Source organism: Abramis brama, assembly GCF_963993115.1.
Source record: "Abramis brama genome assembly, chromosome: 6".
In the NCBI taxonomy this organism is placed as follows: Eukaryota; Metazoa; Chordata; class Actinopteri; order Cypriniformes; family Leuciscidae; genus Abramis; species Abramis brama.
In genome coordinates, this window is record NC_139968.1 from 10,974,814 (window position 1) to 11,001,604 (window position 26,791).

The 26,791-nt window shown below is 38.8% G+C and overlaps 1 protein-coding gene across 5 annotated transcripts; it reads left to right on the forward strand.

Moving 5' to 3' along the window:
* The first annotated feature begins 383 nt into the window (after positions 1-383).
* On the forward strand, positions 384-26,791 carry LOC311084349 (CD276 antigen homolog). Of its 5 annotated transcripts, none has more exons than XM_084116318.1 (5): positions 384-460; positions 13,888-13,953; positions 25,060-25,100; positions 25,193-25,525; positions 25,773-26,791. In XM_084116318.1, exons 1-5 carry the CDS (start codon positions 405-407, stop codon positions 25,946-25,948), a joined length of 672 nt encoding a protein of 223 aa, XP_083972444.1. In that variant the 5' UTR covers positions 384-404; the 3' UTR covers positions 25,949-26,791. The 5 variants fall into 5 exon arrangements, 2 of the variants coding, with proteins under 2 accessions (XP_083972444.1, XP_083972445.1); XM_084116319.1 differs by lacking the exon at positions 384-460 and adding an exon at positions 8,421-8,508; XR_014606489.1 differs by lacking the exons at positions 384-460; positions 13,888-13,953 and adding an exon at positions 8,401-8,508.

Genomic DNA, 26,791 nt, shown 5'->3' on the forward strand with positions numbered 1-26,791 from the left:
ATGTTTTTTTTTTTTTTTTTTTTGGTAAAGACTGGCTCAGTTAACACTACACTGTAAAAAAATGTTTTCTCAGGTAACCTAAAACATGCTTCATTTAGTGACTTATGAATTAACTGCTTGTTAATTTACTGATTCTGAAATATGAATGATTACTTGAGAAAGCTGTGTAATCAGGGAGCAAGAGACTACAGACACAGGATACCATAAAATCCCATGCAGGTGATCAGATATAATCACTATCACTGTCATCAAGGGGATGCTTCTCATTTCTTTAAATGTCCATCCTCATCTGCCGTAACTCTTCTCTAAAAAAAATTGGGGAACCTGTTGTTTAGTACCTGTTGCATATTTCAGATCCTTTCCGTCTCCATTTCGGTCTGATCTTAACCGCCTGTTATTGAAGTATGTGGAGAGCTACATTGAGGGAACTACACTGGACACAAAAGAAAACCCACAGCTTGTAAGTAAACAAAGATATTATTTCAGAGAGGGTGTTTTAATACAAATCTGAAAGACACAGTAGTAAAAACAACTGTTTAATTAAATATGCGTTCTTGTCTGTACTTGTTCTTGTGAAACGTGATCAGTCGCTGCCCAGCCAAGATCAGTGTTCTTGCCCTGCTCTTTTATTGAGGATGCAGCAGTAGGAGACTTATGTGAACTTGAGACAGACAAGTTTCCTGAGCCAGAATAAAAAAAAAGAAAAGAAAAGAGAATTCAATGGTAGCATGTTTCACAAATCTGGTCACCTAACCATGAATCTATTATTTTTTCCTGCCAAATTGTTTTGGCTGTGGGCAAAGTTAAGTTTCATAACTTTATTTCCCTTTCAGTTTATTTACATGTTCACAGCATCCAAAAATCTAATTAGAACTGGCTGAAATGTTGTGAAATCAAATCACTTGTACCATACCTGATCGAAAAAAATCCAGTCTGTTTGAGTCTTTTCAAATTGTGTGCAAGGTCATATTAAATACTGGCAACACTGTTGCCATTTACTGTTAACTGTACAGTTATTTACTGTAATCTACAGAATGTTACTGTAAAAATGCACTAAATTAAAACTCAAGATAACTAATTTCACTTGCAGAAACCGACTGCCTTAAATTGCAGTGAGATAATTAAGTGAACATGTGAGTGATTGTTGAGCATTAGTGATGAACACCTGCTGTTAACAAGCAGAATCACTGAAGGAAAGAACTATAACTGATTTCCAGCCATTACACATTATTACACTTATTATTAACCAGTATTACTTTATTTCTATCATACATCTACAGAAGTTGCTATTGAAATGTTTAATTGAAAATGTTTGGTTTGAAGTTACCAAATAATAGAGTTTTTATACTCAAATGAACTCCTTTCTAAACTGCAATCAGGCTTCAGGAAAAAGCACAGTACCATCACTGCTGTTACAAAAGTAATTAATGACATACTTGTCGCTCTTGATAGAAAGCAATTCTGTGCATCACTTTTTCTTGATCTGTCGAAAGCTTTTGACACAGTGGACCATGCTTTTCTAAAGCATAGGCTTCTTTGTCTGGGATTGTCTGATTGTGTAGTTTCCTGGTTCATGAATTATCTGAGTGACAGGACTCAGTGCTTTAAATGTGATGGTCTATGTTCTGCATTAGTGAAGGTCCACAAGGCTCAATATTAGGTCCTCTCTTGTTTATTATGTATATAAATGAATTAGGCCACAATGTGTCGGATGCTAATATGCATTTCTATGCTGATGACACAATTATTTATTGTTTTGGATCATCCCCAGCTAAAGCGGTTGAGTCTTTGCAGAAAGCTTTTGATGTGGTTCAACGCACGCTTATGCAGCTTAACCTGGTTCTCAATGCTGATAAGACCAAACTGATGCTGTTTAGTAATACTAAGAAGGTTTCTCAAGCTCCTCCTCCTGTGTTCACTCTGACTGGAAGTGTCATAGAGGTGGTTCATTCTTAAGTACCTTGGTATCTGGCTTGATGATGCTCTCACTTTTAAGCCTCATATAGACAACCTCGTGAAGAAACTCAAACTTAAACTGTCCTTTTTCTTTCGAAATAAATTTAGTTTTTCTTTTAAAGCAAAAAAGCAGTTAGTCACTGCAACATTTTTATCTGTCTTAGATTATGGAGACCGTATAGGACCGCTTCAGCACAATGTCTGCATAAGATTGACACTGTTTATCATGCGTCTCTGAGATTTATTACGAATTGTAAAAACTTGACCCATCATTGTGAATTGTATTCCAGAGTGGGATGGCCATCGTTGTCCAACAGGAGATCAGGGCACTGGCATATTTTTATCTATAAGGCCATGCTTGGTCTGTTGCCATCCTACATCTGTAGTTTAATCACATGGAGAAGTGTTGGTTCTTATTCATTGCGATCAAATGATCACTTGCTGCTCTTTGTTCCATTTGCCCGTACAGAACTGGGAAAAAGGGCTTTTGTTTACTCCGCTCCTTCTGCATGGAACTTTTTGCAAAAAGACTTGAAATTATCTGAACTTATTTCCTTAAATGCTTTTAAGTCCAGATTGAGAAAACCTGAAATGACCTTTTTAAATTGTAAATGTTTTTAATTATTTGTATTGTATAACTTTTATAAATGTAATTGACTGTTTTTTGCTGCCTCTTGGCCAGGACTCCCTTGAAAAAGAGGTTTTTAACCTCAATGGGACTTTCCTGGTTAAATAAAGGTTAAATAAAAAAAAAAAAATAAATAAATAAATAAAAAAAACATTATGCAGATCAGTGTTTGCTTTAGCTGTGATGCTTTAGTTTGTGAATGCAGTTTGTTATGTTGATTATGATGACAAAATCATCATATAGCCTGTTCATTCACTAATCTCATTCAGAGTTTAATCCTGTATCAAAAGTGTTACATAACGACCACTGTGAAACTACAGCAATGAGTTACAATGACATTTTTTTTAACACATCATGCACAACCAAAGAAACAAAGCTACACTGTTTTGTAGAAGCACAGAGATATCAAAAATCAGCACGTCTCTCAACAATGGTGGCAATTTTTTTTTTTTTTTTGTTATTAATGAAGCAGTGCATGCTGGGAGTTTTATACTAGAACCAAGCATGTATTGCTACATGGAACTTTTGATTGTCACCATTATTTAGATTCATATGCTGATTGTTGATGTCTGTGTGTGTCTAAGTCAAGTAGGAGTTTTAATGTTTTAATGCACTATATGATTTTAATATCCTTCAGAATAACTGATTACAAAAACATTGCTGGATTTCATGTTGTAGATTCACAGATATATGATAAATATTAAATACTCTTAAATTCAAAACTTATATACAGAATGAGATCAGAAAATCAGATATGTCCAGGATGCCAAAAACACCTGATCAACTTCCTCTTGACCTTTTCTTGCCATAATAAATGTGCTTTATAAACCACAGTTACAGCAGCCAGAGAGAAACTAAAGGTAAAAAGTCAAGTGTCAAGAGACCATAGCAAATACTGATCTCCATCATGGTGACTACAAACTATTAATATATATATAATTGCCAAATGCGGGTGGATTTCAGCAGTGGCATGAAACACAATCACTCCTACTAGCCACTTTGGTGAGTTGAATTTAAATATAATATATACATTTTTTTACTTTTAAAAAGTCATCTGAAATAATAAACTAAGTGCAATGTAGTGTTGTCAAAAATATCCATTTTTTGATACATATCGATACTGAAATATCTGAAATGATTCCAATACAAATTTTCTGCAGAATAGATACATGATACCAGCTGCACTTTCTCACTCTTTTTATATCTCCGACAGCGAGTTTACACACAAACCCGCCTCCCCTCGCTCACTCGTTTCATTTGCTCCGGATTAGGGATAGCCTAGAAATCTAGACGCACCCTAGCGGCAGCAAAATGTATTTCGCAGCCAGGTGGGTCTAGCAACTCTCAATAGACCTTCTAGCTGCAAAAACCTAAATTGGGTCAGGCCAGTCACGTCGTGTATAGAGTAGGCGGGGGCGGGCTTAACATATGACGACAGAGTTGCGACGGCTGCCACTTGAAAACAAAGAATGACGGCTGCTGCTGGAGAACAACGGTCTTTCGAATCGGCTTTGGCCGCGACTCTGGAGGACTTGGAGTTAAGTTTTTCTTTGAGAAAAGAGCAAAGAACGGCACTTAAGTCATTCTTAAAAAAAGGAAGATGTGTTCGTCGTTTTGCCGGCCAGATATGGCAAAAGTTGAATCTATCAACTAAGCTCCGCTGTTGGGAAAACGCTCTGGTTGGTTTAAGCGCTGTCCTATTGCGTGCAGAGGGAATTTGAAAGACAGCCGTTTATCCCACCCCTCGGATTAAACCGCGTCTATGGTGAGTTTCCAGACCTAACATCTTGATGTAGGTCTGGCTTGCCAGGCTAGATTAGGGATGCTCATATTGACCGTTTAACCGTTAACCGAAAGTAAAAATTTTGACCGATTAATACTATCAGTTAAACGGTTTAAAACGTTTTTTTTTTAAGCTTCTTTTTTTTTAGTTTGCTGCATGGTTTAAAAATAAAATACTATATAGCTTATTTTCAAAATTTCAACTCGAGCAGAAAATTCGCGTGAAGATGGTGAAATTCACCGAGTTGAGTGCGCCTCTGGATGGTGCTGTGAAACCAGACACGTCGGCGTTTGGCTTTCCTCCGTATTTGGGACTTCCACAACAAGTACAGAGCAGCAATATCATTTATTTCAGACATGATGGAAAAATTATGGCAGAAAGAAATTGTGTTGTTGTTGATCATGATGACACACTCCTTTTCGCGGGATGTTTTTATTCGCGAGTGACGCGAAAAACAAGAAAAACATCCCGCAAGTAATCTAGAGCAAGTAAAACGCAATGCGAATACACTTCGCGTTTGACTGTCAACAGGCTGCGCTCCAGACTGACCCCACATCACGTTGATATGTTGCTTTTTTAAAATAAAAATTAGACAAGGTGTTGAAGTGTTGAGGTAGGGCTGCTATTTTTATTTAACGAAAAATCTTACTGTGCGTTCACACCGGACGCGAATAGCGCATCAAATTCGTGCCTGCCGCGTCTAGTTATAAGAGGGGCCTGCCAGACTCACACCAAAGATCTATTGGACACCGAGGATCTCAAAACATCAACACAGAGCTCAGGGAGCGACAGGTCTAAGAGCTACTCATGATATGAGGAAGAACCCCTTCCACGCTCTACCAAGCTGTATATATGGAGGCCTCGGCAGGATGACTCTCGAAGAAGAGGAGGCCTGACACATGTAGTTAGGACAGCTAGCTTGACTACCACTAGAGCTCAGGGAGCGAGGGGCCTGAAAACCCCTCCTCAGAGAGGGAGGGACCACTTCTCAAGCTCTACCTGGAAGGCTGTTTGCGTGGAGGCCTTAGCAGAATGACTCTCCTAAGGAAGAGGAGGCCTACCATACCTTTTTAAGAATCAGCTAAGCTCTAGCTATGCACAACACAGAGCTGAAGAAGCAAAGGGCCTAAACACAACTCTCTGAATTAAGAGAGAGGCCTCTTCTCGATGCAGAGACCAGATCTATCTGCTCGGAGCTCTGGAGGATGGAGGCCTCAGCATGACAACTCTCAAAATGAGAGGAAGCCTACGACATCCTTATGTGCTTTTTCAGAAATATGGCTCATACTACTACTACTACGGCTACTCAGCTTAACGACCCTAGACTAAGGGGAGTACTGGAGTCTGCATTTGGGGAGGCCTGGCCATATAAGGGAGGCTAACACTGGAAGCCTTAACTTAACCTTAACTCACCTGCCTACTGGGAGCATAGAGGCCCAAACTTTGTGAGGGCCTGCTAGAAACTCAACAAGAGGTTAAATACTCTGCATAACGACCCAGGGGAACCAGGGGAGTACTAGGCTTACTCGGCGGCTATCCGTGAGATGGAGCACTCTTTATAAATACCCTGCTAACTAGGGGAGTACTACGTTATCCTAAGAGAAGTGATTTGACCACTGTCTCAAATTTAGAGACGTAATCCGCCTCCACAGAGCTATGGGGAGCAGGGGCCTTAACAGAGAGACTCTAAGAAGAGGAGGCCTGCCATACTCACACCCAAGTGGTCTTAAACTAGTTTTTCTGTTGTGATAAAACAACTATGTTAAATAAATCCAGCTCAGAGCCCGAGAGGCGAAGGACCAAAAAACTCTCTGCCATTTAAGAGAGTAACCCCTTATCTACCTCTACCTGCAGCAGGGCCGGGCTGCCTGCATGGGGCTCTAAGGCTGTGGAGGCCTCAGTATGATGATTCTCGCATGAGAGGAGACCTGAAAAAAAAAATCACAAAGTGAATTAGAATTTATAGATACTCTGTCGAGCTCTAGAGAGCGGAGGCCTCAGCAGATAACTCTCTTGAGTGAGAGGAAGCCTAACCACGCCTCTAAGCCCACAGGGAGGAAACCTGTTACCTGTGCTTATCACTACTCCAATATCAAAAACATCATCGGTCCAGCTCGTTGGGCCTAATGTTATGGGCGAAGGGGGAAAGAGGAAAAGAGGAAAAGGAGGGTGTGCACAGGGAAGGAGGCGATTACATACTAGGGCTAGGGCATTGAGGAGAAAAGCCTTCTCTTTCTCCCCGATTCCTGCCAAGTTCACCCACAGATGCCTCTCCTTGCCCACCATGGCTGCCAACGAACGTCCGATCGCGGCAGCCGTCTGTTTGGTGGCCCGGAGAGCCAGGTCTGTGGTGGCAGTGCAACTTAGCCACAGCGCCTGGGGTTAAACCCTTACCCTTCCATTGTGTGCAGCGCAGCACCGGCCTGACCTGCCGCCGCGTATGCCCTGCCATTTAGATGAGATGTGGTCTGAAGTGGTCTATATGGCAGGGTTGGAGCTCTTAGTGTCGATGTCTCCCCTTGCGAGAGATAGCTTGCAATGAGCGGGACCCGAACCGCGGGGCAAAGATGACTACTCCCTCGAGAAAAGAGACAGACAAGAATGGACACAGTTTGCGCACTCCATCCCCTCAAGGACCAAGCACGCGTGCTCTTCACCCAGACAAAGCACACATAGGTTGTGAGTGTCACCAGGTGTGAGAAACCTCTCACATGGGTCGGCACACTTTCTAAAGCGCTTGTTTCAGTTTTTTCGTAACTCACAGTGTCAGTGAAACAGTCCCTGAAGTCGAAAAGAGGATGACATGTTCTCTAGGCGCCTCTTTTACACTTCCTGGTCGTGCTAGAGGATGACGTCACGGCTGAATACGATTGTCGTAATTATACAGTGTTTCAGTCATCAGTCACGGTGAGGCGTTCCCCCTAGCGCTCTGATGCAGTGCGAGTTCTCTTTCGAAAGGGAACTACTCACTGCTCTTGACTAAATAAGTTTTGTAGCTTTAATATGGATTTTGTAGCTTTAATAAGGATTAATCTATATTTAATTGATAATTTATGTGCAGATTGTTTGATAACTATTCAATTTCTTTATGATCTACCTGTTAGACAATTTCTGTATGTTCTACCTGTTAGACACAGGTAAATATGACATGTATTATGGGTTTATGTGAGGATTGTTTGAAGTTCACTTAAATTAAAAGTTATATATTTTTGAAGCCTAATAAATGTAAAATAAAAAAAATGTAAACAAAAATCAGTGATACTGGCCTTCATTCATAAAAAGATGCCATTAAACAAGTAAAATATACTGTCTTTATGTTGTCTCATACATTGGAGATTAACTGTGAAATTAATTTATTATAAAATGTATAAAAAACATAAGTGTTTTTAATTGCTATTAATCACAGAAAAAAATGTGTGATTAATCTAGTTATTTTTTTAAATCGATTGACAGCACTAAAAACACATTATGTATCTAATGAATAGAATTAAAACATATGTTTATGATTATTGTAGTAGATTTTAAGCTGTCCTGTAACTGTCATGTATTACATGTATGCTCTGTGTTCCCTTTTTCCTTTGTTGTGTTCCAGTCAATAATCCTCTGTGTATTTAAGCCCTCAGTTTCCTGTTTTTCATGGTCTGGTATCATCTATGTGTAACGACGAAGGGGATGGTGTTTCATGTGGATTTCTTTTATTCTCCTGCGTGTCCATTGGAACATTAACAATTAAAGACTGTTTTTGTTGTATTCTCCTGCACTGTGCATTCAATACTGTCACAGTTCATGACAAGCCATATGAAAATAAATATTGATTGTTAATCCATGGTCATAGTTGAATTGTAGCAGTCTCAAGTTGTGCACTTTCTTTACCACTCGCAGCCACATAGAAAACACTCCTGAGGTAAATGAAGTAGGCTTATATAAAAAAAAAAATACAAAAGCCTAAGCTGCTTCTAAACACTTTTAATTACATGCCCTTTCACAGAGGCCCTTTTATGGTTGTGAGGGAGGGGCTATTTCTACAGCAAGGGACAAAGTGCTTAGGCAACAGACTGTGGAACTAGTTTAGCTAGTGTACATTTTTTCCCCATGTGAACGAGAGAAAGCTTTTAGGGTTGCCGTAGGATTCCAGTAATAGGTACGTGATTTTATTTTTAATATAGTTTGATTATTATGGAGAAGTGGTTTTATCAGAGTTTTACTATAGTTTTAATATCAATACTATTGTAGAGTTTCAAACACATTTCAAGTGCTTAGCTGGTAAATCACAGTTTGTGCATGTCATGCAGTTTATGGTAATTTGTGTTGTTTACAATTTTGGTAAGTGTTGGGTCAATACACAATTGTTCAATGTAAAATCCAGGTTCTGAAGCTAAATAAATAAATAAAGTTTATGTCTGTATTTAAACTTAACACATTCAACAAAACTGTTGTCCAAAGTCCAAGTGCACATGGGTGTTGCTTCATAGTAAAAAAAAAAAAAAATGGTACAAGTTTGTACATGCTTCTTTTCAACCCCTTTGGCAGCCTATGGAGTCAAAAGACCAACATTGAAGTACAGCTTTAAGAATAGCAGAGATTCCAAAACATTTTTTCTCAGCTGAACCCCTTAACCTAAAACATTTTAAGTAAATATTTCAGTAATTTAACAACACATTTGAATGTTCACAGTTCTCTAATGTCAGTTAAAGGTCACATTACATGATGCAGATAAACAAATAAATATGCAATCTTTTTAAAATTGACCTTACAATCTTGGTTTTATCAGTGGTGTAAGGTTTTTAAGTAAATGTAATTAGTTACTGTACTTAAGTATCTTGTTGGATACTTTGTAGTTTTACTGAGTGTCAAAGAAATACTTTTACTCTCTACTTGACTACATTATTGAATAAGTATATCTTTACTCCCATATATTTGTAATGCCTATACTCCTTACATTTTGCATGGCACATAACTTTTTCTGCAGCCGTTTATTTCTGCTACAAAATAAGCAATAGCGCCATCTAGGGCATTGAATGTGCTATATCTTTTAATCATAGACTGTAAAAAAAATATGGACATAGTGTCCGTGACGTCACCCGTAGGTTTCTGAAGAGCATTTTTGAAGCCCAAAGTGGGCGGAGCCGGACGTCGCCATCTTGGTAGTGCGTCACTCCCGGATAAACGAAAAAGAGCAAAAAGGCGGGATAAGCTGAGGTGACATGACGGCTAACAGACAGCAGACAAACGGCTAGTAGTGACAGCAGCGGCAATCCACCTGTCACTCAAGTGGCCACGCTCTTAATTATGCAGAATTTTAAGGCTTAATATAATTTAAACGGATGAGTTATAAAAAAATTCACCACCCTCACAGTTGTAATGAAGGGCAAAATTAGCTATATAGACCAAATCACTTTTTGCACCAGGTTGTAAACACATTTTTTTTTCTGCTGTAAAGTTGACTCTGTTTTGCATCCAGCCTCTAGCGACCAGTCGATGAATTGCAGTTTAAGTCACTTCCGTGTTGGTTTCAAGAGAGAGACATGCAGGTTGCCACTTGGTTTTAACCCTAACTTGTCAAGAAGTCCTCGCTGCAGCCTGTAGCGCGATGACGTACTTGATATCAAATACGTAGTTGACGTTTTAACACGCATGCTCTGTAGTAGGTTTCGATTACGTCATGAAAGTTTAAAATTGCATACGCACGATTACCTATTACATTATACAAATAACAAAAAATGACATTAAAATGAAAGAAAAGATGGTCTCACATGACTAATAACGCCTCAGTCAAGTCAAATAGCCTAAATGTTTCATCGTCTAAAACGCTCAAAACAATAACGGAGATCCTATGTTTAACTACACTCAATTTCAAATTATTTTGAAGGAAAAAATCTGCCTTAGATAGAGATTGAGCGCTCCCTGGATAAAGGCACATTGATATTTTTCATGCAAAGTGTAATGTAGGCTAATTAATATATTTTGTTATCAACTAATAATAATTATTTGTAGAGCATTCAATGCTATATGCATATTCAATGTCTTTAGTTACTAGAACGTTTATCTATCTCTAGGGATTTCATTTGCATAAAAAAAACATGATTTTTAGGGGCCAAGCACCGAAGGTCTTATTATTCTTCTTCCTTCTTCTTCCACTCTGGGAGTCTATTGGCGCTTTTCCACTGCATGGTACGGTTCGACTTGGCGCGAAACAGTTCGGCTTGCTTCGCTTTTCCACTGCGTGGTACGACTCGACTCGATACGGCACGGTTCGGTTCGCTTTAGCTCGGTTGCTTTTCCACTGCAGTTAGTAAAAATCTTCTTTTTTCAAGCAAGTACTTTATAAACAGGTGCTACAGCGTTGGCTGTTGTCTACTGGCTATTTAAATCTAGCGGGTTTAGTGTCTCGTGTCGCAAATACAATTACGCTGGTAGTGATGATTCTGTCTGACCAATTAGTGATCTGCAGTGCTTTCACGTCACATTTTAGTATCGTTACGGTATGCTTGGAACCTCAACAGACCAGGTACCATTTAAAGCGAGCCAAAGCGAGTCGTACCGTACCGTACCATGCAGTGGAAATGCGCCATAAGTGAGCCGTACCGAACCGAGCCGTACCGTACCATGCAGTGGAAAAGCGCCATAAGTGAGCCGTACCGAACCGAGCCGTACCGTACCATGCAGTGGAAAAGCGCCATAAGTGAGCCGTACCGAGCCGTCCCGTTCGATTGCACCCTATGACTCAGAGAACTCTACTTTTTCAAACTCCTCCTAGGCCGTTGCTCCGATTATCACGAAAATTGAACCAGATCATCTTCAGACCATGTCAACAAAAAGTTATGGAAATCATGCCGATTTGTCAAACTGTTCTGGAATACTGCGCAAACTTTCAGCCTGCGTTTCGGCGTAGCGCCACCTACTGGTCCGGATATACGAAAAATGGCTATTTTTTGTTATAACTTCTGAACAATTTGTCCAAAAATCATATAAGCGGTCTCGTTAGATTTGGGGCATCATGCGGAGTCAAATGATATCCAATTTTTCCATATCGGCCATTTTGGGTGTTGGCCATTTAGATTTTTGCACTAAAATGCTGTATTTTGTGAACGCATGAACGTATTGTTACAAAACTTGGTATGGGTCATCACTACGATGTCCTGAAGGAGCCTGAGAAGTTTCGAACCAGCGCCACCTAGCAGTAAAATTAAAAATTCAAATGCTTATAAATCTGGTTATGGTTGACTGATTTTCACTGGAGTCATCTTATTAGGTTCCTGAATCCTTGCCGAGTCAAATGATACCAAACATGCTAGGTTCCGCCTTCCGGTTTGTGTAGCGTTGTTATTTAGTGCTTAAAAAAACATTTGCCAATATCTTCGAAACCGTTATAAGCCAATATCTGACGAAACCACCATCAAAAGTTTGAAAACATGGCCATATGTTAATGTCCAAATGTCCAAATAGTAAGTGGCATAAAAATGCAAACAAAGTCAGGTGTGGGTAATTTTTTGCGTGTTTATACATATAAATGTCTATAAAGCTTTTTTTAAAGGATTGTGCCTCTTGTTGGCGCTATAATAGAACAAAACGTGAAATTGCCATTGACTTCAATACAGTATTGTGATAAAAAAAATTATACTTTATGAACGCATTATTGGCATCATGCCTTGAAGGTACTTAAATAGTTTTGGGGCAGCGCCACTTTGTGGTAAAACATTTATTAAAAAATGTCCAAAATGCTAATAGCTTTTGAATAAATTTGCCTATTGTAACAGTGACACTGGTCTTAATAGATTCCTTGGGTTATGCCAAAAACATAGATATCAATTTTGCCATAGTCAGCCAAACTTCCTGTCCGCCATCTTTATTTTCTTTAAAACCTACTTTTTCTAACTTCTCCTAGACCCCGTTTGTCCGATTTTCACCAACATCAAATAGTATCATCTCCAGACCGTGCCGACTAAAAGTTATGGATTTAGTGACGATAGCCACCTATTGGTCGAAAGTGATAATCCATTAAATCATATTTTCAGTTAATGTATATGGTTTTTCAGCCATTTTGCCAATTCATCTTTAAATGTCTTTAATTGCTCCTTGCTGCAGTTGGTCTGACACTCCCAGCCATGTTGGCATGTCTTATCGTCTTCTTTGCGCTTGGCCCCGATAATGGCTGCTTGCAGCTATATTTTTTTCATTGTATTCATATTACCTGACAGTTTGTGAATTTGTTGGACTTCCATTCATTCCATTCCTTTTTGATTCATTCATGAATGAAAAAATGCCACATTGCTTTTACGGAACTATGAAACAAATAACACAGAAGACTATTTATAAGACAGACTAAAAAATTAAGACAAAAGTTATGGATATTTTCCAAGGAATTAATTAGGTTAGGCTATTCAAAACACTATGCCCTCGTTGCATAATACGTTAAAGTTTAAATACGTTAAAGTTTAAATACGTTAAAGCTATGATTTAAAATTACAGAATAATTTGTCAAACGAAACACAACCATTTTGATCTATTTATTCTATCTTTAACTCTGCATTAGTTTACATTACAATAAATACAAGATTAATGCAGGCGTGTTAAAAACATCCCATTCCGTGCATGCGTCGGACATGAACTACGTATTTGATTAATCAATTATGTCATCACGCTTGTCATGATTCCAGTCTTGTGTTCCCTTGTCTTGTGTGGACATTTCATTGTTTCTTGCCATGTTTTGTAGTTCTTTGTAGTTTTTCATGTTGATTAGTCTCCCCAGGTGTATCTTGTTTCCTCATTACCTTAAGCGTGTTTGCCCCTGTGTATCCTTGTGTTTCACTTGTTACTTTGTCAGTTGTTGTACATGTAATGGTTGCTTCTGATTGTGATCCTTGTGGTTTTGTTCTTTTGTTCCTTGAGGTCTGTTATCTGTTTAATGCGTTACTTCATTAAAAACCCTGTGTTTAGATCTGTGCATCAGCCTGCTTTCTCAGCATGTTACAGCACTACAGGCTGCAGCGAGGACAGTCTCAACCAGCAGCAGTGCAAGAAGGCGTTGACTTTTTAATTTTACTGAACATTATTTATCTGTTATATTGGAGTTGTTTTTGGGTTTCCCTTTTAGAGCACTTGGGCTTAACTGAGACTTGAGTGTCTGAGTGTCTATAGGAGTTTAAGAGTCTGTTGTGTCGACCTTGATTTATTGCAATTTTTAGGTGTTCAGTTTTTATTTTTATTTTAGTCAAATCAACCAGTGTTTACCAGTATAATGCTCATTCAAAAACAACAGAAGTTAAAATAATAATAAAATAAAAAAATCTGAGTTTTAAAAACGAACCTGAATTTCACCGGGAGCCAGACCTTAGCCAGATGCTAAGACCGGGGAAATGTGATCCTTCTTTCTTGACCCCTTTAACAGGCAAACTTTACACCTCTGGGTTTTATTTTCCCTTTCAGCTGACATAACATATCAGATGCATTTTCATGTTTTATATTGCACATTATCACTGTGCAAAACCGTTTTCTTTTCTCCTGTCTCGATAACATGCAGTGAGGCTCAGATGGGAATGCGTTTCATGGTTGTGTACGTCCTACACAAGGATGTGAGAGAAAAGAGGTGGGTTTGAAATCAGTTTAAAATAAAGCACATACTACTGCTGCTATTGTATATGCATTATGCTACAATAAAAGCACAATGGATTTACATAGGTAATGTCTTTTAGCCATATAACCCATGTAAACAGCCAGTGTAACAGCTAGTGTGCCAAACAGCTTTTACATTTACAGGCGCATTTATCAAAAGCAACTTACAAATGAGGAGAACAATAGGAGCAATCAAACCAACAATAGGGCAAAGATGTAAGTGCTGTGACTAGTCCCAGTTAGTCTAGCAAAGTACATATTGCGAGTTTTTTTTTTTTTTTTTTAGAATTGAAAATGTTAGTATTAGTGGGTGTTGATGAAAAAGATGCGTATTCAGCAGTTTCTTGAAAATGGCCAAAGACTCAGCAGCTCGGGTTGAGTTAGGCAGGTCATCAGCAGAGAACAGTCAAAATGTCTGTGAAAGTGATTTTGTGCTTCATTGGGATGGTACTGTACAACAAGCACTGTTCACTTGCAGAACGTAAGCTTAAGAAACTGGCCACTTGAGTCACTGTGCCCCCTTACTTTTTACTAATTATTAATTTATTAATATAATTATTAATTTATTAATATATTATTAATTTTATAATATTAGTAACATCTTTTAGGCCAACCTGGAAGCAATGCACATGTATACAAGATTATGAACTTCAGTATTTAAAATGTAAAATTGTCCTTTTTCCATGCGCTAATAACAACAACTAGCCATGTGGCAACTCTTATAGGATCATTAGACAAACCAAAATAACTCCAGGCTAATTAGTTTCTTTAATAATGCAGGTCTAAGCAATTGCCTTTCGCTCTGTCCTTTAAAATACATGTTAATATCATTGTTTCTCTAGTGCACATATAGGCTTGCAGAGTGGAAAATTCAGTCCTGTTTACATTCTCGAACAAAAGGGTCTGATCAATGTTTCAGCTGCTCTCCATTATTCAATTTGTCCACCCTTTGTAATGTGGTGAATGAGTGCTGTGATAATATTTGACCATCTTTCAGACCAATCATTTACCACAACAGGTGTTACATGTATGCTTTTCGGTCATAACATGGCTGCCGAACTGCCTTTATTTTAGGTGATGTGTTTTCAGCAATGTATTTTTGTAGTACACTACCATTACTCTAGGGATGGGCAAATGAAGCCTCATGAAGCACTGAGGCTTTTCCCTGAATGTTTTGGGAAAAGATTCGAAGCATCAAGAGTGTCGAAAACAGCGCCATCTTGTGGCAGGTCAAATTTATAGCAGCCATCAGCCATGTTTATGAGCAGCTGAGTGCGCAGCGCTGTTGTTTTATCTATTTAAGCACAAATAAAAGCCTGGTAACGCTAAATATTCAGTTTTCTGATAATATAATTCACATATTAAAGGGTGGCAATAAATTAAAATAGTTGCTTGATGCAAGTAAATGTTGGTCTAATTATTTTATGGTTTCTATGCGGTTTATCAGAATATATGATGATGTAACAGGCTATAGGCATATATATATACTGCTCAAAAAATTTAAAGGAACACTTTGAAAACACATCAGATCTCAATGGGGAAAAATATCATGCTGGATATCTCTACTAATATGGACTGGGTAATGTGTTATGAACGAAAGGATGCCACATCGTTTGATGGAAATGAAAATAATCAACCTACAGAGGATTGAATTCAAAGACACCCCGGAAATCTAAGTGAAAAAATGATGCAGCAGGCTTGTCAATTTTGCTGAAATTTCATTGCAGCAACTCAAAATGGTTCTCAGTAGTTTGTATGGCCCCCACGTGCTTGTATGCATGCCTGACAACGTCGGGACATGCTCCTACTGAGACGACGGATGGTGTCCTGGGGTATTTCCTCCCAGATCTGGACCAGCGCATCACTGAGCTCCTGGACAGTCTGAGGTGCAACCAGGTGATGTCAGATGGACCGAAACACAATGTCCCAGAGGTGTTCTATTGGATGTAGGTCAGGTGAGCGTGGTGGCCCTTCAATGGTATCATTCCTTCATCCTCCAGGAACTGCCTGCATGCTCTCGCCACATGAGGCCGGGCATTGTTGTGCACCAGGAGGAACCCAGGACCCACTGCACCAGCATAGGGTCTGACAATGGATCCAAGGATTTCATCCCAATACCTAATGGCAGTCAGGGTGCCATTGTCTAGCCTGCAGAGGTCTGTGCGTCCCTCCATGGATATGCCTCCCCAGACCCTCACTGACCCACCACCAAACCGGTCATGCTGAACGATGTTACAGGCAGCATAACATTCTCCACGGCTTCTCCAGACCCTTTCCTGTCTGTCACGTGCTCAGGGTGAACCTGCTCTCATTTGTGAAAACCACAGGGCACCAGTGGCGGACCTGCCAATTCTGGTGTTCAATGGGAAATGCCAATCGAGCTCCCTGGTGCTGGGCAGTGAGCACAGAGGACGTCGGGCCCTCAGGCCACCCTCATGAAGTCTGTTTCTGATTGTTTGGTCAGAGACATTCACACCAGTGGCCTGCTGGAGGTCATTTTGTAGGGTTCTGGCAGTGCTCATCATGTTCCTCCTCGCACAAAGGAGCAGATACCGGTCCTGCTGATGGGTTAAGGACCTTCTACGGCCCTGTCCAGCTCTCCTAGAGTAGCTGTCTGTCTTCCTGGAATCTCCTCCATGCTCTTGAGACTGTGCTGGGAGACACAGCAAACCTTCTGGCAATGGCACGTATTGATGAGCCATCCTGAAGGAGCTGGACTGCCTGCGCAACCTCTGTAGGGTCCAGGTATCGCCTCATGCTACCAGTAGTGACACTGACCCTAGCCAAATGCAAAACTGGTGAAAAACAGTCTGAAAAGATGAGTAGGGAAAAAATGTCAGTGGCCTCCACCTGTAAAACCATTCCTGTTTTGGGGGTTGTCTCACTGTTGCCCATCTAGTGCACCTGCTGTTAATTTCATTAACACTAAAGCAGCTGAAACTGATTACCAACCCCCTCTGTTACTTAACTGACCAGATCAATATCCCAGGAGTTTAACTGACTTGATGCTATTCTCTGATTAAAAAGTGTTCCCTTTATTTTTTTGAGCAGTGTATATATATATGCCTATAGCCTGTTACATGATCATATATTCATATGTTAATAAATGGACTTAAACTTCGAACTCTGGGTCTACCTAGGGGTCTGGGTTCAAACATTCCGACACGCAAAGTGAAGCATTCACGTGACTGGAAAGAAAGTGAGGCTTCGTTTTTCGTTGATCACGTGTTTCTCTGAAAACAAAACGGGCTCCGGCACGGAGCTTCATGAGAAATTGCGCTGCGTACTTGATACGCGCTTTGTTCTACTTTTTCACAAGATTATGCTGGTATCTAGTCTTGCTAGTAGATTAGCATAAGAATTCACAGAAACCACCATTTTGAACTTCAATTTATTAGTCTTAACTGTAAACAAGCATATTTAGAGACAATTCATATTCTCAACTTTCACAGACAAGGCTTAGACTAAGCCAGGATTAGGTTAGGCTCGAGGTCATGGTGCAAAGGACCCTAGGTTGATTTTACTCCGAACCATCCCTTTAAGCTTTTCTCAAACTGTCGACTTATAACATGTATGCTGATCCAGGCATAAGTCAACAGTTTGAGAAAAGCTTAAATGTCAACTGGTTTTGTGCTCAGGTGGCCAGTCTGAGACACAGCAGTCTAGTTGTAGGTGTGCGTGTGTGTAATCCATCTCTGCACCTCGCTGACACATCAAAGTAAATAAAGAGTCTTTTAAAAACCCAAGTATGTGTTCATTTTCTTATACAAAGGGGCTAACATGGGGAACACTGGGAACAGAGGGCAGCTCTGTGACAGTTGTTGTGAACTTTTGCAGCGTGTGTCTGTATTTGGTTGTGTTGTGAACTTTTGCAGCTAATTTGTGTATTTGGTTGCGTTGTGAGTATTTGTAGGCAGGGTGGGAATTATGTAATTTTAGGGGCAAGGCCATTTGGCCTCCACCTTTTCTTTTTTTTTAGGGGCACCAAGGCCATATGACAGGGCACAAAGGCCATCATACAATTCGATGGTTTTCCCATTCAGATTGATAGCATAACATACTAATTTGGAATAAGACATGGATTATGACTTTTTTAATAAAAAAAACATTTTTTAATGAGAGAGAGAGAGAGCGCCATTACATCCAGAAGGTATACACCCTCACACAACAATAGAAACAACATAAATGCCAATAAAAGCATTCAGAAACACCACAAATGCCAATAAAAGCATTCAGAAACAACACAAATGCCAATAAATTAATAATTTCCTGCATTGTCGAACGCTCTTCTTCATGTGTTTCAAATATGGACTATAATGTTCAGTAGAGCGCCCTCAGGCTGCTGGTATGAATTGAAAACACAGCACATCAGTATACAGCGCTCATAATGATTACATCGACGCATTTGGCTATAAATTCAATAAAATATTATTCCTGTCAATAGAAATCTGATGTAAACTGAGAATATATCAATATTTCTCCAAATCTGCACACTTTTGAGCTAAAAGCCGTGATGGACATTGTTTTGTGAATCGCTTTCATGACGACAGCACAGGAGTTTTTTATGAATGGGAGCGTCTGAGGTATCGACTCATTTTTGCATTTCATAACTCCTGACACAAATTAAGACATAACTGTCAATATAAATTTCTCAGAATACAATAGTGGTCAAATACTGAAACGTGAGTCTTATATCTTTTTAATGATGTAAGTTATAGTTTGTCAAGGTAATAACATTAAATCTTATAGTAACTTTGAACTATTAAAAAAAAAAACGCTTCAGTGCGCCGACGCCGTTAACTTACCTCTGGAACCTTGCATAGGGCCCTTTTCTGAAAAGGGCACTTATCTACTAGCAAATAGATTTTGATATTTTTAGGTCAAACCGTTCTTGTCTGTCAGTCATATAATGCAGGTCTATGGTCACGGTCTCAAAGAGCATCCACAGAGTCCAAATTAAAACAATTCCCCATCGTCCAAATTAAACAATTCCCCATCGTAAGTACACATTGATGGCCTAAGACACGAAACGAGCGGTTTGTGTGAGAAAACGAACAGTATTTATATCGTTTTTACCTCTTGTAACACAACGACGTCCAAGTGATCTGAGGGCGCCCGCGCTTCCTGCTGTGTGACGTGTGCGCAAACTGGTGCATAGATAGACATATAGATTTCGCCTTGGCTACGGCAGTTCATGAACGAATGCCGTAGCCAAGGCGAAATCTAGTGTATATATCTATGCACCAGTGTCGACAACAGAGTGTCATTCTTCTGTTGGTGCTGACGTTACATGCTTCTTGCACTGCTGTTTTGATGCGTGAGATCATCGATGTGATTATGACACTGCACCTGCGCGAATCCACAAACTAATTGAAGTTCAGAGACTACTTGGGTGGAACTTGGACAGGGCCAGGGCACACAGGCCACTGTGGCCGTACGATGATTTTTTTTTCACGGGGCATGAAGGCCAAAGTGTAGGGCAACGGCGGCCATGGCCGCGTGGCCGCGGTATAATTCCCACCCTGTTTGTAGGACATGTGTTGTCAAACTGATGAAGGGTTTTACTTAATTTGCTGGGTTTTTTTCTATTTGCATGTGTTTTCTTCGATTGCTGCATGTTGAGCTCTCTCTGCCACCGTACATCTAGCATGATGCAAGTTTAACACAATGGCAGAGACGCAAACACTTTATAACTTTATATTTAATAAGTCTTACTGAAAATAGACCATTAAGTAAGTAGTTTCTTTCTCTAGACTTTGTTTAGTTTAGGTTAAGTGTAAATCAAACATTTGGATGAAAATGGACCTCATTCTGACATGTAGAATGTACAATGTAGAACACTGAAACACTACAACCACTTGCAAATTACGTTTATGAGACTATCCTTACTTTATTAATTTATTTTTGATTAGGTCCAGATTTGCATTTGGTGGATGTTAGCATCTTAAATTAGATTAGAGAGAAGTTTGTAAATTATTTTTGGTTTATTCATTTACTTGCAAAATAACAAATTAAATTGTATCAAAATAATATATATTTTTAAGATATAATTTCTGCTGTTCACAAAAACCAGTAGTGGCGTTGCACAAGCGAGCGAGGACGTTTGTCATGTCATCAGAAACGGTCATCAGTGAGCAAGGGTTAGTGATGGCCTGGGTGCTTTCGAAACGCTTTCTGAAGCTTTGAAATGTTTGCGAATCATTTGTTTCGAACAAGTGATTCGGAGCGTATCGAACTGTCACGTGATTTCACGTCACGTCCTTTCGTCATAACTGTTTCGAATTTTCAACATTTCTCCTCTGTCGCATTCCATCTGTCAACCCATGAACCAATGATTTTTTACTTGATCTCGGATGAATTTCGAAAATTGTAGACATTCAATGACGCATTTGTATATTAAAAAGGAAACGTTGTAGCCTAGTCTCTTAATATACTATTGGTCTGAATAAACAAACCACCCATAAAACAAAACAAGCCCTACATTTTAATAAAATAATATTATAAAGACTCTAAATATTTAATGGTATCAGATGATTTGTTCATTGCATTAAATGGAGTACACCTTCAATAAAACATATGCAGTTCGTTTGTAAAGTTGTTTTATGCATGTTTGGGCTGCATTTACACTGTTGCATTTACACTGTTCTGCTTCTGACCAGCAGACGTCACCAGCGTCAAGCGCTTCGAAATAGTGAATCATTTGGTTCAGTCGATTCAAACTTTCCAAAAGCTTCGTTTTACCCGGAAGCAGTAACGTTTAGGACTTCCGATATTTAGCCGCCCGGTTTCGTTTCCCCTAACGTTAATGTCCCACAGGCCTAACAATAGGACAATCAACACGGAGAGATAATACGCGAGTCATGTTTGTAAGGTATGTACACATTTATAGTGTAGCTAAATATAACCGACATGTTTTCAATTTTCCTATCATACAGCTTGGTCGGTGTACATTTTCGATATTTAATTTAGAGACATTAGATATGAAAAATTAAGGTTCACATGTTATACATAAAACAAGATTCTACGAAAAGTTTTGTAACAATGTAACTTCCGCCTGTGATAGATCAGTGTAGTGATCTATTAGAACCCAACTTTTTTGTTAGAAGCTAGTTCTATGGAATAAAAACAACTTGTCTGGACGTAAGAAAATCTTATTTGGTTTGGTGGCTATGGTTAGGTTTTAATGCTTAAATTAATTGCGTGTTAAAATTAGCAGAAGTACAGATGAATAGCATCACGAGGAGTCTCGAGGCTAAAACAGGAAACATTATGTCAACACTGTCTCTTAAAGGTACAGTTCACCCAAAAATGAAAATTATGTCATCTACTCTCCCTCAAGTTGTTCCAAACTTGTATGAGTTTCATTCTTCTGCTGAAGTCAAAAGAAGAGATTTTGAAGAATGCTGGTAACCAAACAGCTTCTGGTCCCCATTGTCTTCCATAATATTTTTTTCATACTATGGAAGTCAATGGGTGCCGTCAACAGTTTGGTTACCAGCATTCTTCAAAATACATCTGGAATTTAAAGAATAATGTGTTTTTATTATCAGTTATTAATTTTCTGAATATGGCTCAATTTCATCATGCAATTTTGAGAGCATGTGTTAATACAGAGATGCTAGGCTCGTTTGAGACGAGCAAAATCTGCGCAGAACCGATTACCAGTGATCACCGCGAGATGCATGCCGGTTGCTCTGATGTCACGCTGACAGTTGATCTTCACCGACTGCGCTGATCTAAAGCACGATGGGAAACGACTTACTAACGACACAGCTTAAAGGAACACTCCACTGTTTTTTGAAATAGGACTTATTCACCGTCTTTCCTACATTTAGATAGGTGGGCAAACACATTTTTTTTCTGTCTCCTCTCCACCAGTAAGCTGGTGTGTGGTGGGCGTTCTGGCGCAATATGGCTGCCGTCGCATCATCCAAGTGGATGCTGCACATTGGTGGTGGTTGAGGAGATTCCCCCCTTCTATGTAAAGCACTTTGAGGTCTCAGAAAAAGCGCTATATAAATGTAACAAATTATAAAATTATTAAATTATTTTGTCTCAGTGCATGCATTGTTTAAGTTTGGCAGCGCCACCGCTAGCTTAGCTTAGCATAATGAATGGAATCCTTTGTTGCCAGCTAGAATGTCATGAGTAAAAGTGATTAAAAAAAAACAAAAATAAAAAAACGAATTACTTCTTGTGGCCTGCATATTCACAACAAGTACAAATAGCAATGCAGATTAAGACTAGGCGATTTCCTACGCAGATATTGACTTGGGACTATATTGGGGGGAAGCACAGGCGAAGCACTCAAATATATATATGAGAGTGAGTGTGAGTGTGTGTGTTTGGGCTTTGAAAGTAACTTTTTTTACCCACCAGCCAATTTGGCTACAAAATTTAAGTTAGCCCAAAAAAATAAAATTCACAGCTTATTTATATATATTATTTGTAAATATATTCCCACTCTCTCTCACTCTCTCTCTCTCTCTCTCTCTCTCTCTCTTTCTCTCTCTCTCTCTTTCTCTCTCTCTCTCTCTAACCCTCTCTCTCTAACCACAACCATCCAATCAATTCCACATAGATAAAATCAAGTCCCACACTACATTTTTTTTTTCACGAAGCCATTTTACTTAGATATATGTAAAATACTACTGCAACTTCTTTTTCGTGCTGATTTAATCCATTGTTATTCAATTAAAATATGTCTCTCTTACTATCAGACCCCATATATGACATGTCTCTGATGTCATGCTCTCCTCTAGGCATGATGTTCAGTGTCCAGTGCTAAAGTGAATGAAACTAGTTTATCTAAAACAAAAATGTTGCTTTGAGTAGACAAGTTTTGCCTAATAATCATGTCAGACCAGGGGTTAAAGTGGGCCGGAACGGTCCGGAACTGTGTTCCGGCACCTCAGATAAATTAATAAATAAATAGATTCAAATCAAATCAAATCAAATCATTCTCATCAAATTCAATGATTCTCATCATTCATCAAAACGTAATATCACCCCCTGACCCCGCCTTCACAAACACGCTATCCGACGTTATGTTCTCAGTCATGGTTCTGACTTGAGTACATCTATGCGGGTTCACGCATGCAGACAAAGTCCTTCCTCCCTCCCCGCTGAACGCCAGCGATTACTAATGCGTGAAACGCACTCACGGTGGTTGAGCGCGGTAAAGTTAGTTTTAGGTTCGATATTCGCCGGACATTTCTTTTCCCTTGCCACTGTTCTATATGGTCGGCACTGCAGTCTTACAAAGATATCAATAGCAGAATTAGTTTAAAACATAAAACATAAATATCAGTTGAGCCTATGTTTTCTTTCTTCACTGACACAGACGAAAATTCTTCACTGACACAGATGAAAATGAAAGGACTATCATTCAAAGTTCAGCTTTAGGAGGGGAAGGAATAGGGCAGGATAAGGAGACAGAGAAAAACATGAAGATGAGGAGAGAGCAGGTATTGACAAATGATCTAATGACAAGGTTTTAAAGCTATTTCTTACTAATTTTTTGGCCTTCAAAAGTCCTAAATTGCACACATGTAGGTCAGAGAAATCCAAATTTTCTCGGGGAGCATGCCCCCGAATCCCCCTAACTACCTCACATTTGAATGCCCGTGTCTATGGGCTGGTGTGGCTACAGTGCCAGGGTTGAATTTTTGTCCCAGTCCATCCCTGACTGTTGCTGTTCTAGCCAGAGCAAGTGGATGTTGAAGGTGAAGTAGGTCAATGCCAAATTTCCATAATTGTGATTGATTTATGTCTGTTATAGTTGTCTTCAGACATTTTGGTATGTTAAGTTTGAGTCAGTTTTGGACTTTCCATTTAAATTTACATTGTGAAAAACAAGGTTGTGTTCCATATTGTGGTGTTCAGCAATTTTAATATAGTATCGTCATCATATCAGTGTAGATGTAGATGGACCAAAATAAAACCATTAAAATATCAAGTAAATACAGACCCTTTCCAAAAAATTAGAATATCTTGGAAAAGTTTATTTATTTCCATAATTCCATTCAAAACGTTAAACTTCCATAGATTATAGATTCAGGGCCCACAACTTAAACGATTTCAAGTATTTAGTTGTTTATTTGTACATAATTTGGGCTTCCAGCTCATAAAACCCACGAAAACAGGATTTCAAAAAATTTGAATATTACATGAAATCACACAGTAATTACACAGTAATACCATGGTCATTGAACCATGTTTTGGTTCTTTTGGCAGTGTGGGCAGGTGCAAATCCTGCTGGAAAATGAAGGAAGCATCTCCATAAAGCTTGTCTGCTGAAGGAAGCATGAAGTGCTCTGAAACTGGACAGCACAGTGGACCAACACCAGCCGGTGACATGGTTCCCCAAACCAACACAGACTGTGGAAACTTCACACTGGACTTCAAGCATCTTGGATTGTGTCCCTCTCCATTCTTCCTCCAGACTCTGGGACCTTGGTTTCCAAATGAGATGCAAAATTTGCTCTCATCAGAAAAGAGGACTTTGGTCCACTGTGCTTTATTAAATCCAGAGTCAAACCAGGACATGTTCAGAGCACTTCATGCTTCCTTCATTTTCCAGCAGGATTTGCACCTGCCCACACTGCCAAAAGAACCAAAACATGGTTCAATGACCATGGTATCACTGTGTAATTACTGTGTGATTTCATGTAATATTCAAATTTTTTGAAATCCTGTTTTCGTGGGTTTTATGAGCTGGAAGCCCAAATTATGTACAAATAAACAACTAAATACTTGAAATCGTTTAAGTTGTGGGCCCTGAATCTATAATCTATGGAAGTTTAACGTTTTGAATGGAATTATGGAAATAAATAAACTTTTCCATGATATTCTAATTTTTTGGAAAGGGTCTATAAGTATTGTTATACTTGGTGCCACAGTGACACTCATATTGCACACAAAAAGTATTGCTATACCACTCAATATGTTGTCCCACGGTGAGTCATTTTTCCCTGTTGCACCTACACAAAATTTGAGGGTTCCCCCACCTGCCAAATCCCACTTTAACCACTGTGTCAGACGAATAATAACATTTCTTTTGTTTATTTTTTTCCCGCAGATACTGGTTCATTTATTTATTTCTACATCTGCTAGACAAAGGTTAGTGTTCACAGACCTCAGTTTACAGAATGTTTTTTCATGTAACAGTTTGTTTATGGTTTTCTTATTAAAGTTGTTACTCTTGTCTCCAGTGTCTCTGCAGGACTCTGTTGAAATCAATGGTGTTGTTGGAGGCTCTGTCATCTTGCCATGTTCATACAAAGAAGGAAAGCTAAAGACAGAGGAAATTAATGTGTTTTGGAGATACAAAGAAGAAAGAAAAGTTTATGATATTGAAAAAGGCGTTGCCTTACCAGAAAAACAGGATGCAATGTTTAAAGGTCGAATAGAAAGTTTTCCCTCAGCGTATGCGGATGGAAACTTCTCTCTCAGACTCTCCGATCTGAGACTCACCGATGCAGGAAAGTTCTCCTGCTCTATACCAAAAAAGTTAAAGAAATATGAACTAACGCTGCTAGTCAGAGGTACGTGGAAACAGTTATCACTCGCATAGGCAGTTTGAGTCATTTGATAAAAGGAAGTAATGTGTAATGGCTGATCAAATATATTTTTACATTTATTTTATTTTTATTTATTTTTTGTCAAATATCGTTCAGCATGTGCATTGTATGCCTTTGTTGCATTTTTAGACAATTACTGCGTCTCAATAGTAATATGTTTTTTTTTTGTGTGTTTTTTTTTTTTTTTGTCTAACACCCATGACTACTACAGTGTCTACTACAGTGTCTACTACAGTGTCTACTCCAAAACCAACAGTGAATACAGGAAGCTCTTCCATGAGAGCACAGCCAGAAGGGATTGTAACTTTCCTGTTGCTGTTTTGTATTTTGCACTATATCAATTTGCTAGACTGCTGTATTGCTGTAGTGCCTTTCTTTAACGTATAGTTACAATCGTTTGTACCTGGACCCAAAATGTTCTGACTGCTGTATGAAACTGTGGCCAAAATGATTAAGCATATAGATGTTTAATATTACTTTTATTTTTATTTATTTGAAGTTCAAACCCATTATGGATTATGTTACGGATACTGATACAGAACAGGTAATTCTTGCCTTTAATGGTAAGGATCTGTTACATGGGGAAATAAAGCACACTGAGAGTGCACACAAGGCCAGTTAATGTAGTTAGAAGGGACTTAACATATTCGCTAGCTATACATTTTTTGAATGTTTATGTTTTTAGATCATCAGTATAATGATTATTTTCACACATGAGTCAGTATATAGTTATTATAGTTTCAAGAATCTGACAGACAAGTTATGCATAGCACAAAACTCATGATATGTGTTACCATGTTGTTAGCCGTCAAGTTTCGTCCAGGTTTTATTATTTCTACATTATTTTCTGGTGTGTTTGTTTTTGTTTCAGCCTGATTAACTATGGAAAAAGAACAGCAACATATTTGTAAATATATACACACAGTACATAGCAGTAAAAACATGTATGTGCACAAGTATTCTTATGATAACTTGCTGGTTATGTCCTTCTTTTGCAAGCAGGATTGAATAAAAATGTCTGCTAAATGAAAAAATGTATATGTATTTTTACAGTTTCCTAAAGTATGCAGATTTTTATTTATTTTTTCTTGTTTGTAATCATAGAGCTCAGAGCATGCATTCTTTGTCTCCACTGTATAAATTAAGCCTGATAAATAAAGTGACTGTGCAGCATTCTGAGGTAATCAATCAGAAGTATTGTTTTAAAATAATAAAAAAATTTACCTTATG